A 14,045-nucleotide genomic window follows, 5' to 3' on the forward strand; every position below is an offset into this window, starting at 1 on the left:
ACCCCCTTTTCACACTGACTGCAAAAAGACAAATGCATGTAGTTGTCAGCCGAAGAGAAATAAAATATATTTTGGAATCAATCCCCTACAAGTTTTCCTTTGTGGATGCTCTTTAAGAAAATGAGCAAGCATGTGAGTGTTCACTGACCTCTTACCTTGGAAGGTGTGTGTCTTAGTCCATTTGGGCTACAATGACAAAATACCACAAATTTATTACTTACTGTTTTGGAGGCTGGAAGTCCAAGATCAGGGTGCCAGTGTGGTCAGGCTCTGATGAAATCCCTCTTCTGGGTTGCAGACTGTTGACTTTTGGCTGCGTCCTCACACGCGGCAAGGGGCTAAGGAGCTCTGTTGGGCTTCTTCTATAAGGGCATCAATCTTATTCATAAGAGCCTCATTCTCATGTGACCTAAGCACCTCCCAAAGGGCCTGTCTCCTAATCCCAACAGTCACACGGGCATTAGGATTTCAACAGAGGAATTTGAGGGGGACACATTCAGACCAAAGCAGCATAGTTAGTGTATCTCACCCTTGTTTAACCACTCCACAAACACGCAAACATGTATCAAGCTGAGGTGGTAGCCATTCTGGCAAGTTCTTGCTCAATTCAGAAGTTCTTTAATGGCAGCAAGTCATGGGTCTGCTCTCGCACTGTCTTACGATTTTCTTTCTGATTTTCAGTGTCCTCCTCCCCGCCCCCACAACTCCTATGCAGTTTAACTGGGCTCCCCAGGGAGCCTTTCGTTGGGTAGCTATCCCAGGGCATATGGGATGAGCCTTGGTGTGAGAGAGTCTTCCTGTGTGTGCTGGAAGGAATTAGTGAGTCTGGAAATAATGAAGTTACAAGCATTGGAGGCTGGCGCCTGCACATCTGTCCCATGAGCGTTTTAGCAACATGGCCAAGGTGCAAGGCTGTGCATGTTGAATAAACACAGCTGCATTTATTTCAGTGATTGCACATCCAGATAGCTGCAGAGCATATTTATAAATGCGCATAAATTTTCCTCCCCTCTTGGGGCCCAGGGTGTGGGGGACAGGAAATCAGCTCTCTGTAGTTCTCATTTGTAGGTGTGCATGATGGGCGCCATCTTGACTCTTGAATCACCCCGTGGGGAGTATGATTTTCATGAATCAGTGAAGTCCCTATGTTCACCCATTCTCCACTTTTTTGTCAGATGCCCCACATTCCACTACTAGAGTTTTATCCAGAGGTTAACGTTTTCATCTCTGTTGAAAATATAGTCATTTAACTTTACATCGTTTTAGATGTTTGCACTAAAATGTGCGACATGCATAAAGATTTCAGGTTGTAAAAGCTCCAAAGGCCATTGCCTATGAAGTCATTGGTGCTTGGTGTGAGCTTGTTGGGAAGGAAGGAGGAAGCTGCAACTGAGAAAGAGGAAAAGGCCAAGAAAGGAGTAGGCTAGGAGCTCGAAGATAATTTGTGCTTTCAAGAAATTTTGCCTAGGTGATGATTTTCCTATTTGTGAAAACATTCCAATGAGAAAGCGATTGAGTTTTGTATCCGACGTGGCTGTATTTATGGATGGGGCTTTTACCCTTTCAGAGTTACAGCTCTGGACACCAGAGGCAAGTGCGGTGCCTCTCCCATTCAGATGGGGGGCCCCAAATGTGGGGCGTCCTTATCGGGTGGGGGCCAGCGGTGCAGGTGGTGACAGGATTCCCCTGATGCAGAACAAAGGAGAAAGAAGTTTATTGACTACACTACAAGGGTGAGGCAGGCAGGACCGCAAAGCAGAGACATCTGCCAGGACTTGGTGGGTGGGGGCTGTACTTAAAGGGGGAAGATGAGGAGGTATGGGGATGTATGGAATTTTCCATTTTTTGGTACCTGTGCCTGGTTGTAAGTAGCCCTTTGGTTCATTAGGTTAGAGTTTATGGATATTTTGAGGTGTGGCCCAATGGGCCTGTTTGTGTTCAGCCAGGCGGTCACTGGGGGGCCCTTTTGCTTTGCTCTGCATTCCATTGCTCCAGCCTCTTGCCTAAAAGCGGCCTCTACAGACAGCGAGAAAGAAAACACACAGATTTTAGCGGCAAGGATGCCCCAGCAGTGTAAAGAGGAGGTAGCAGAAGAGAATCATGAGGACAGTAAGGGGGTGGGAGGTGACAGTTTCTTGGGGGCCTGGCCAGGTAACTAATCCCCATGGTGGGAGAAGTCAGGTGCCCAGGGACAATCTGGTAGAGCCTTTGAAGGATGCCAGGGAGGGTCAGGACAGAACTCTAGAGCAAAATATCTAGAACTAGACCACTTAGAGGGGAAATAATCGAGAATGGGAGAGGAAAGGATGGTGCGTTCTTTTTAAATATCCAGTCAATGGGAGAATTTCTTCCCACACACACTCCCTGATTTGTGGGGGGCATCCAGACTCAAATCTGCTGGCAGCATCCATGCTTAGGTCATAAACCCATCATTCCTCAATTGTCTATGATCGGTCTGATTTCAGACACTCAGTCCCATTGCCGAACACTATACTGTGTGTGCTTTAGAAAATCATGATCTCTGTGTCCATACAAGTGCCCTCTGCCATAGGGTGTGCAGAGCCCTGTATGCGCAGATTAAATAGGGACTCTCCTTCTCCCTTGTCCCTTCCTGTGACCTTGCTTGTCATCTTGACTTTCTTCTTTAATTGCTTCGCAATCCATCTTATCACCTGAGCCAGAAACCTGAGAAAATTCTGTTATCTATTGCTGCATAAAAATGGCCCCAAACTTAAATATCTTAAAAGAACAAACATTTATTATCTCACATGGTTTCTGAGGCTTAAGAATCCAGGAACAACTTAACTTGGGTGGTTCTGGCTCAGGATCTCTTTCAAGGTTGCTGTCAGCTATCTGTCAGGGCCACAGGCATCTCGCGGCTTAACAGCAGCTGGAAGATTCTCTTCCAGATGCATTTGCATGGTTGTTGACAGGCCACAGTCATTGGGCCAGAGGTCTGTGTTTCTAGCACATGGGTCCCTCCATAGCCTATTTGAGTACTGTCTTGACATGGCAGCTGAATTCCCCCCAGAGCAAGTGATAGAGAAAGAGAAGAACCCCAAAAATGAAAGGCACAGATTTTTAAATTCTCTGTGCTTAGAAGCAACATCTCTTCTGCCGTATCCTATTGGTCACACAGACCAACCTGGTACAGTGTGGGAGGGTACTCCATAAGGATATGAGTACCAGGAGGTAGGGGGCATTGGGGGCCGACTTAGAAGCCAACTGCCTCAGAGAGGCTTTTCTTCTCCCTCTCCTTCAGCAACTCACAAGTCTATCTGATTCTTCCTCTGCAATGTTTCTCAGATACGACCTCATCTTAAATCTGACTGGAAGAGGAGGCTGATGGGGGAAGCCTTGGGGACCACATACCTAAGGGCACAGGCCGAATACAACTTTATAGGGAGGAGAGCAAACCTCTTGCCAAGCCAGTCTTTCAGGGAGGATTCATTCCCTGTGCAGGGAAGGGGGATCTGTAATACCAGAGTCACCTTACAGAAATCAGGTGCTGAGCACAACAGCAAGAGAGCACAGGTGCTTTCAGACTTGACCTAAGCACCCTAGTGATGTGGAAATGTGGGTTTCAGAGCCAACGGTCAATGAATTCTGGAGACCTCTTTGGTGCAAAAAGGTGGTTTTATTACAGGATGGGTATAGGGAGTGTCTGGGTGACGCAGTTGGTTAAGTGTCCGACTCTTGGTTTCAGCCCAGGTCTGACCTCAGGGTGCTGGGATCAGCCTTGCATCAGGCTCAGTGCAGAGTTTGCTTGAGTTTCTCTCCCTCTCCCTCGCCCCACCCCTTAAAATTAAAGAAAAAAAAAAAAAAAAAAAAAAGCACAGGACTAAGACCCTGGGCAGAAAAGCCTGCACTTGGTATGGTGACTAACATAATATAATAAAAAATCATTAAAAAATAAATAAATTAAAAAAAAAAAAGAAAAGCCTACCCTTGGGTAGATTATATACTTGAAGTTGGAGGAATTAAAGACAAAGGTACTTTCCAAAAGGACTTTCATATGCTAAAGAAGACTCACAGGATCCTGTAGGCCTAGCTATTGTCAAGCAAAGGTTGTTTTTCCGCTCTAGCAAAGTATTAACATATACCCTACTCTGCCTGCCTCCAGTATTTGTAGTGGGCTGCAGGTTATAAGGACGTTTAATTTAATCTACATTTCTTCCTGCCTTTGTTCCCCACACCACTAGGATTTAAGACCTTGATATGAGCTCAGCTCCCCTTTTTTCCTGTGGTAGAGAAAGTCTTAGGAAATCTCTATCTAGGCAAGAAGATGCAACTTCCTTGTAAGTATAAATAGTTTAACTCCACCAAGTCTACTTAGATCAGAGGTGGCTACTTAGATTGGAAGTAGAACTCTTGAACTGAGAAAAGCTGTGGGATCCATTCTGCTTCAGTGAGAAAGAAATCCTTGATTCTCAGCCTCTGCCTTGTCACAGGAAGCGGGAGTTACACCTGCCATTTGGCCAATGGGAATACACCCTGTTTCCACTGATGATACTTTCTCCTCCTTGAGATCCTTCTCTAAGGTGGGCTTTTGGAGGAAAAGCAAAACACCTACTAGGTAGAATTTTCTGAAGTACACATACCTTAATTACTTGAGCTGCTACATGCAGCCACCACTACCAGCCCCACCTAGGAGGAAGCAACCCTAGCAAGCTTCCTCATTAGGTTTTTTTTTTTTTTTTAATTTTTAACTATTAACATAAAATGTATTCTTTGTTTCAGGGGTACAAGTCTGTGATTCATCAGTCTTACACAATACACAGTGCTCACCACGACACATAACTCTCTCCAATGTCCATCACCCAGCCACCCCATCCCTCCCACCCCCTTCCACTCCAGTAACCCTCAGTTTGTTTCCTGAGATCAAGAGTCTCTTATGGTTTGTCTCCCTTTCTGGTTTCGTCTTGTTTCGTTTTTCCTGTCTTCCCCTATGATCCTCTGCCTTCTTTCTCAAATTCCACGTATCAGTGAGATCAGATGATAATTGTCTTTCTGTGATTGACTTATTTCGCTTAGTATAATACCCTCTAGTTCCATCCAAATGGCAAGATTTCATTTTTTTGATGGCTTCACAATATTCTATTGTATGTATATATATATACCACATCTTCTTTATCGATTCATCTGTCATGGACATCTGGGCTCTCAACAGCCTGAGGCTGCACTTAATCTTAACCAAGATTAAGTCAATTGACCAAAGGACCAAGGGGACCAAGGTGAGAGTTGAGAACTCATTGGTGGGAGATTCTGGGCCTTCTATGAAAATTTACCTTTGTTCTTAGATTTATAATCTTGGGATCAGAATGATAGGTTTATGGCCCAGAATAGAGGTCTGCTCTCTGCCCCCTATCCCCATTTGAATGTATGACTCAGACAGGTCAAGTCATTTAATAAGTCAGCCAGGGCTGCTGCAGTGTCCTGAATCTCTCATCTTTCCCTGCCCCGTGGTAGACTTGCGAATTATCATGGCATGTACACTGCTTGGGTAGGTGGACTGCAACGGCCTGTTTGCTCTCAGGTCTAGTTTCCGCTCTTGTTGTGATCTCTGGATGACAAGGAATCTCATTTCCCAGGTCCCCTGTCTTCTGCTTCCTACTAAGTTTGGCCCATGGAGGGCAGTGGGGGAAAATTTGAGAGCAGGAGTTGGTGAGAAACAAGGTATTTCTTCCTCCCTCCCTGTTTCTTTTGATATCTCCAGCAGTGACTGAGTTTCCTCTGGTCCCAGCACCCACTGGACAGTCCCCACGGTGACTCTGGCTTCTGCCAGATGACTCCCCTGCCGCTGCAACCCCTTAGGTCCCAGGATTGCCAGTTCCTTCAACCAGAGGACTCACAGCAGCTATCCCTGGGTTGCCTCACTTTCGCCCATTTGGCTTCTCAGCTCTTCTGTCACTTGGATCGCCAGTCCCCTATGTTAAATCACCTCTCTTTGTTAAGGTCCAGACCGGTGTGTCTCTTCCTTACTGGGCCCTGACTGATGAAGTAGAACCAGCATTCTGTGTGTTCCTGCACATTGTAGGAACACAATAATGATGCTAATGAAAAAGGAAAAGCAGTTTACCCAAGAGAGTTAGTGCTCTGCTTTATTCATTTACTCTATAAATCAAGCTGATTAAAACTATATCATATTTGTCATAATTCCTGAAAAGCAAAAAGTGGAGACATTTTCTTAAGACATTTTCCTGAGGGTCACTCTTGTGCCTTCAACCTTTGGTGTCAAAAGAATAGATTCTTTTGATCTCATAGATCTTTTCCATCGCTGTCTTCTGACTTAATCATGGGAAGGATCATTCTCGGTATGGGTGGGTTTGTAATTTTTAATTGTAGCAGAACGAGCCCTAACGTCATACCATTTGGTTTCCTACACTCGCTTTGTAATGACTCCACACTTGGCTTTCCCATCACAAGCCCAGTTGTTGTGACCTACAGTCCTGTTTATATGCCAGCCCCTGTTCTTGGCCTCCACACAAGGATTCCCACAAGGGTTCCATTTGAGATGGTGGTTTCCAAGATTGGGGATATCTGCCCGCCAGCAACTGGATTTGAGACCACCAGCTTGTTTTTCCAAACATTAATATCTCGGTGATCTCCAAACATATTTTCTTTTCCAGAATGTTTTCCAAAAGGTTTGTAAGAATGTCTCTCAAGCTTTTTTTCTTTTGAAGGTGTAAGGGCCTAAGGGGAGGGGCAAGGGTAGTATAAATTTAAAATTGGCAGACTAGTATTTAAAACTTTATCCAAAAAAATATTTTTCCCTTTAAAAAAAAAAACTCTTTACATATTTAAGTAATTCATTTGGGAGAAATTACTACTCGGCTATTCACATAGCCAGCCCTTGGCAGTTTCAGTTCAAAATGCTTTGAAATCAGTCAACTACAAAGCCTCAAATGTTTTCTCTTTGAAAGCTCAACTTAACCTTCACTACCATGGTGGTGAGAAAAGTGACAACTCATTTAAAGATTCCCCCCTTTTGTTTCTTTGTCTTTCTTATGCAGGCCATGTGTTTATACTATGGGATCTCCCATAAACAACAGGGCCCTTTTTCCATGCCAGGAGCCACCCGTTGCCATGTCAACATGGCAGGCTACAGTTCGAGCAGCTGCATCTTTTGTTGTTTTAATGAGTGGGGAAAATTCTGCCAAGCCAACACAGCTTCGGGAAGGTACTGTACATGTGTTCTGTGCTTCTTTCTGTAGTGCACACATGGTGGACCCAGGGATCCAATACGCAATGTTTTTCTCAACTTTAAAGAGCTCCTTTATGAGTTGGGTTGGAATGAACATACTAAAAACATTTTGCCAGAGAAACTAGCAGGGGATGGGGAGGGGTACTTGGGAGTCTGGACATGGCATGGGGGCTCTTCATGCCAGAGTTATCAATTCCTAGGTTATTTTAGGAGTTGCTTTCACCTGGTGGTTTGTGGGCCTTAAGTGGGTGGTCCTGGTTGAAGACTTTGGGGCCAGCAAGTGTGTCATGGAAACATCGTTTGTTACAGTTGACTTGCCTGTAGTTCAGTAAGGGTATTCCCTGTGCCGGGCGATAGAGCTCCTGTTGGCTGGCCCGCTGAAGTTGTCCTCCTAAGGCATCTGTTCTGCACACTATTTGCCCATTTGGCTCTGAACCAGAGGTGTGTAAGAAAGATGGAAGGCAAGTGTCAATGCATCAAGGTTTTGTCTGCAAATCACTTGCTTATTGCAATAATTAACTTTTTCAGTTGAGATCAGAGTGCATTAACTCCAGGTAAAATTTTTCTGGTTGTGTTATTTCTTCATTTAAAATATTGTGTCTTCTCCCATGTACTTATTATGGAAACTTTAACATTTATAGAGAAGCAAAAATAATAAAAAAATAATTTTAGAGAAAATGGTTGCTAACATTTTGCTTCATTTCCCTCCAGTATTTAAAATCCATATGCGTACTACATGTTATCATTTCAAAACTGTCATCCTAGCATATAACAGTTTTATATTGCACTTATTTCACTCTTAGTATATCTTGAATGTTTTCTAGGTCACTGTGTATTTTTCAAAAATATGATTTTATTGTCTGCATAATAATTTTGTTGTATGAGTGTATCAGATTTTATATGATGTTTCCCTATTATTAGACATTTTTATTGTTTCCAGAGTTTTTTTTCCCCTATTATATTGCATTAAATTCCTGAGTGGCTAGTTTATATAAAATGAAAATTACTGAGTCAAAGGTTTTGAACATGTTTAAGGTTGTTAGTACATTTCTCAAGTTATTTTCCAGAAAGGTTCCAATTTACACTCCCGTGAGTAGCTATGAGGAGTTACCAGGAGCGTCACCTGTCTGTTCCACCAGAGAAGGTCTCTCTTTAATTGGATTATTTTGATTATCAGTGAGGTTCCACTTGTCCTCCAGTGTTTCTTAACTGTTCTCATTAACTCTTCACTTACTTTGCCCGTTTTTATACTGAGGCCTTAGTGAGGCTTTCAAAAGTGTGTTTCATGTTTTAATTTGATTGGCTCTTTAAAAAAATAAAGATACTGGAGCTTCTGGGTTGGTAAATGTACAGATGCTGGGAGAAAGCATGGAAGCTCCGAGCCCGCACATACCTTCTCCTACTGTCTCTTTCCCTCTGGCTGTCCCTGAGTTGACCCTCCATTCTTCATTAAAGGCAGCAGAAAAGTGCACTGGTTTCTTCGGGTTTTCGTTTCCTTCCCAGGGCTCCCCTTGTTACCGACTTACATTAAGTAAATCTGTAAGCTAGTCTTCTATATAAAAGAATAAAATAAAATAAAGATATTAATCTCTTATGATGTTTGTGGAAAGTATTGTTCCCAGTTTATAGTATGCCTTTTAATTTCATGTAATGTTTTTCATCTATAGGAGATTTTAATTTTTATGTAGTCAAATCTGTCAAATTTCTCTTGGAGTCTTTTGCTGCTCTGAGATTCACCTGTTTTGTTCTAATACTTTTATTTAAGTTTTAGTTCAATTTTTGTAATTTAACTCTTAATCTGTTGGCAGTTTATTCTGGTTAGGGTTGTGAAATGAGTACTAAACTTTTTTTTTCTTCCCCAAATAGGAAACCAGTTGCTCCAAGATCATTTATTAGATCATTGCTGTCTTGTAGTATCTCCTTTTTTAAAATTAAGTTTTTAATTTTAATTCCAGCATGGCTAGGATAACTGTTATATTACTTTCAGGTGTTCAGTCCAGTGACTCGGCAGTTCTGTTCATTACTTAGTGCTCAACTTGAGAAGTATACTCTTGATTTGTGATATCTCCTTTATCAGAAACTGAATTTACGCATGTACTGGAGTCTTCAGTGAGTGTTAACTTGATTTTCAAAGTCAAGACAAAACAAGTAATACATTTAAAAATGTTATTTTTAAAAAATTGGTCACAAATACATGGCTTCTTTACAAATGAGCAAAGGACAAGAAAGGGCAGTAAAGTCTTCTTTTTGCTCCTAATTTCCAGCTACCCAGAAACTGCCCCCTCAAAGCAATCAAGGTGACCAATTTCTTTTGTGTATAGTTTTTCCTTTTTTTTTTTTTTTAAAGATTTTATTTATTTATTTGACAGAGAGAGAGACAGCCAGCGAGAGAGGGAACACAAGCAGGGGGAGCGGGAGAGGAAGAAGCAGGCTCCCAGCGGAAGAGCCTGATGTGGGGCTCGATCCCAGAACGCCGGGATCACGCCCTGAGCTGAAGGCAGACGCTTAACCGCTGTGCCACCCAGGCGCCCCAAGTTTTTCCTTTTTTGTTGCACAAATTGTAACATGCTATACACATTGTTTTTGTATTTTGTTTCCTCCTTTAGAGTAAACTTATCTTATAGCTAATTTCATATCTGAACATAATAAAGAGCTTCCTCATTATTTTTATGACTAGAGTATTCCATAAATGGCTGTTTCACAAGTTAGTTAACCGATAGCTCTTGACTTCGCTTAAAATCAAATAATAAATTTAATGGGCATTTACTTCTCTCATCTTCCCTCACCCACGTTCCCAAGTTTTAATTAATACAGTTTGTGGCTTGGGACTGATATTGTTTTTATACTTTGTTTTCATCTTATATCTTCTCTTCTAGGAATTACAATTACTGTTTTATATTTTCATTCAGTTTCAAATCGTATTTTTAATAAGTACTTAGACTTTCTTTATTTTTGAGCCCTTAAGTTTGAATCATCTCTCAGCTGGGAAATGGCATATATATATATATGTAATTTTAGGGGGAGGGAAGGGCTAGAAGGAAAGGGGAAGAAAGAATCCCAAGCATCCTCCATGCCCCGCATGGAGCCCAACATGGGGTTTGATCTCACAACCCTGAGATCATGACCTGAGCCAAAATCAAGAGTCAGACGCTCAACCAACTGAGCCACCAAGGCGCCCCAATATTTTTTTCCTAGAAGGGTGGATATGTGGTATATTTTCTTTTTCTTTTTTTTTTTTTAAAGATTTTTATTTATTTATTCGACAGAGATAGAGACAGCCAGCGAGAGAGGGAACACAAGCAGGGGGAGTGGGAGAGGAAGAAACAGGCTCACAGTGGAGGAGCCTGATGTGGGGCACGATCCCATAACGCCGGGATCACGCCCTGAGCCGAAGGCAGACGCTTAACCGCTGTGCCACCCAGGCGCCCCTGTTTTTTTGTTTTTTAATCTGCTCACCTTGAGGGACATTTGAGGGGTTTTTTGGCCATCACAAAAAATATGCTGTGAATATTCATGTGTAAGTCTTTTTGTAGATACAGATTTTCATTTCTCTTGGGTAAATCCCCAAGAGTGCAATTGCTGGATCACATATGTATATTTTAACTCTGTAAGTATCTGCCAAACTAGTTCCAAAGTGATGGAATCATTTTCTATTCCACTAGCAATGTATGAGAGTCTGGCTGCTGTGCATCCTTGCAAACACTTGGTGCTGTCAGTCCTTTTAATTTTAGCCCTCCAGCTGGGTGTAAAATACTATCTCCTTGTGGTTTTAATTTGCATTTTTCTGATGGCTAATGATGTTGAGCAACTTTTCATGTACTTCTTGTACATTCTTATATCTTCCTTTAAAAAGCATCTCTCAAGTCACTCATTTACTTAATGTGGGTTTTTAGGTTGTTTTATTATTAGATTGTATATACTTTATATATATACTGTACTTTATATACTCTAGATACAAGCCCTCTGTCAGATGTTTGCAAATATATTCTCCCAGTCTGTATGGCTTGCCTTTTCAGTTTTTACTTACACTCTGTAACACTGATTTTCTGAAGAGACGTTTTATTCTTTAGTAATTACATTACAGATTTAAGTCGTTACTGTAACAGTTTCTTGCAATCCTTCCTCATCTTTTTTATCTTGTTACTTTGTTGTCTTTTGATCTTACTGTTACACTGTCTCAGCCTGTTGTCTTCTCATAGCTTTTTACTATTTTTTCATAGTAGTTATGTCTTCTTGTATCATAATGGCACTGCTAGTTTCCTAAGCTCATTTTCGTTTCTGTGGTAAATTGATTTCTGAGGCTTGTTCTTCCTCTGAGTCCTTAGAACAATGTTTTCTTTGACCTTTATTTTGAGGTTGTTGTTGTGTTTTTTTTTTTTTTTTAATATATATAGTGTTCATGGCCTTTCTGGTATGTACCAACAGACAGGATAAAGTCTATGGATTTCCCTTCATTCCAGTCACTGCCCACTTGTGTGCTGCCTGAAACCCTCTCTCTGTTCATCACATGAGAGGTTACTGAAGCAGACAGCTCCTTTATCCAGGCTATGGTGTCTCCTTGTCAGTTGTCTAATGAAGTTCTGCTGGACTCACATAGGATATTTTTCTACCCTCCCTACTTGGTTCCATGACATGCCGAATTGATTGAGTATATGAAACCCTACAGTCTCAAGGAGGCACTGATACCCTGAATTCTCCAGACTCCATTGCTGTCTGTTGTGGTCTACTTGTGATGACTACACTTCCCAGGATGCTATGTGGCTCTTTCTACCCCCACCTCACCAAGGCTGCATACTTCCTCATTCACGATATGGCCCTGCAGTTCCAATGTAAAGGCTTGTGTTTAGCAGTTTCTCAAACTTGGGCATTATTTATCTTTTCAGAGGGGGGGAAAATCTCCTGATTCACTGGAATTCACTTAAATTATTTGTATTAGAATGATGTTTTAGAAAGTATAAATATAAGACTAGGCATAAACTGTTAGATATTATATTATAATATTATATATTATAATATAATAATATTATATAACTCTTACTCATCTATAAAGCCAAAATAAAATATAAATTAAACATAGACCAAACTATTAAGTCAATAAAATTCAAATAAGCAACTCAATTTTAATGTAAAGATTAATATTTGGCTGAAATATAATTGCCCCTCACAATATGAATGTAGTGCTAACAGCTTCATGAAGGTTCTGTTGAGATTCTGGTGGCTTGTCTACCCTGAGCCACGTGATGATCTTGTTCTCCACCACTTGCTTTCATGTGTTGTAAGGCTTTTGTTTACACAGCATACTGTGATGTCATCTAGCCTTTACTCACCCAAAACAACATCCTTATGTTCTTTTCTCATTGTCTCTCAATAATTAAAGCAGTGCTGCATGTCCCTGCGCAGTCATATACACTAATGGAGATGTGAACTCTGAAATTGTTTGGTAGCGCTCAGTTATATCTGGATGATCCATCCTGCTTGCAAAATCTGGCCCACTGCCTGTCTTTGTAAATAAAGTTTTATTGGAACATGACCAATGCCTATGGCTGCTTTCATGCTGCAACGGCAGAGCTGAACTGTTGCAGTAAAGACTGTATGGCCTGCAAAGCCTAAAATATTTAGTAACTAGCCCTTTACAGAAAAAAAGCCTTCTGACCCCTGTGGTATCTGTCAATTGTCTGTCTATTTGAAGATTATTTAAAAAATTAACACAAGAACTGACATTAAAATTTCCATGGAAAATATTCATACTTGCAGGACTACGTCTGTGGATCTTTTTTTCAGAATTATCAGTTCAGGGCCGCGTTGTAATGAAGCAGATGGTAATTGTGATTCGCCTCCGTCCCTAGCACTTACGCTTAACACGATAGCATGGGCTTCCATCACACTACTTACACTGAGGCGATATCACGGAGCAGACTTTACCAATTCGAACGGAGGGAGGATTGAGCTAGACAAGGAAAAAACTCTGTGCTTAATACTGCAGTTCCCCTGCAGTCCACAGCTGGGGTTTTTCAAAGGACAACCAGGAAAGAGTACTAACAGAGCTCTTTGCCAGACCCAAAATGGCTGCCCTGAGGATGGAGTAATGTCTCCAAATGTCTCTGCGCTCCTTAGAGAATAAGGGTATGTGGCTACAAAATGATACTACTTCCTTTCCAAGTTACGTTTTCTAGATTGTAGATTGGTCTCCTAGGCCCTCCCTCTGTTGTGCACAATGCCCTTGAAAACGATGAGCTCTCCTTGAAAACACTAGCGGAAAACCGACCCACAAGTCACAGTTTCCATCACAATGACACATCAGCATGTTTAGCACATTTGCCAGGCACCAGCTGATTTCCCGAAAGAAGCAAGGCACCTGGGAGCAGCATAATGTAATGAGGCAGATACCAGCAGCAGAAATGACAGCAGCCCTTGGGCAGGGGACAGAAATCAGAAGAGGGACCTCCGAGTCCTTGCTACATAGGGAAATCATTCCTCCTAGCTGTTTATAAAAAGAAGGCTAATGGTTTAGATTGTAGCTTGATGACCATCATAAGAATTTTACTAGCTCAGAAGTCGCCAACCTTTTTTTGTTTGTTTGTTTTCAAGAAGGCTACGTCAAAGCTATAGATTTAGATTGACTTGTTTGGCTCCTGTATTATCTAACTTCCTTAGCATAATTTCATTCAGGCAGGTAGAAATGTTAGCCTGTGTGTTATCATCGGGCTATATTCCCTGCCGAAATGTAGCTCGACTATTAAGCACAGAGACCCCACGCCCAAAAAAGTGCTTTGTATGTAACAGGTGCTCGATACTTGGTTGAATAAATGTGTTCTGTGTAATCAGATAGAAGTAATGCGTT

General features: G+C 41.7%; 1 protein-coding gene across 19 annotated transcripts in view; it reads left to right on the forward strand.

Annotated features, from left to right (window-relative positions):
• Positions 1-14,045, forward strand: part of AOPEP (aminopeptidase O (putative)) — a 323,900-nt gene that overhangs the window by 38,328 nt on the left and 271,527 nt on the right. For all 19 annotated transcript variants that reach the window (XR_006776735.2, XR_015722917.1, XR_015722920.1 and 16 more), the window contains one exon: positions 7,014-7,180. Coding sequence is in view for 9 of the 19 variants with exons in the window: in XM_045780965.2 (XP_045636921.1) it covers positions 7,014-7,180 (167 nt within the window). In the remaining 10 variants the exon portion in view is untranslated. The remainder of the gene's footprint in view (positions 1-7,013; positions 7,181-14,045) is intronic.

The sequence above is a fragment of the Ursus americanus genome, chromosome 34, assembly GCF_024610735.1.
Source record: "Ursus americanus isolate L20-20 chromosome 34, mUrsAme1.1.p, whole genome shotgun sequence".
NCBI classification, from domain to species: Eukaryota; Metazoa; Chordata; class Mammalia; order Carnivora; family Ursidae; genus Ursus; species Ursus americanus.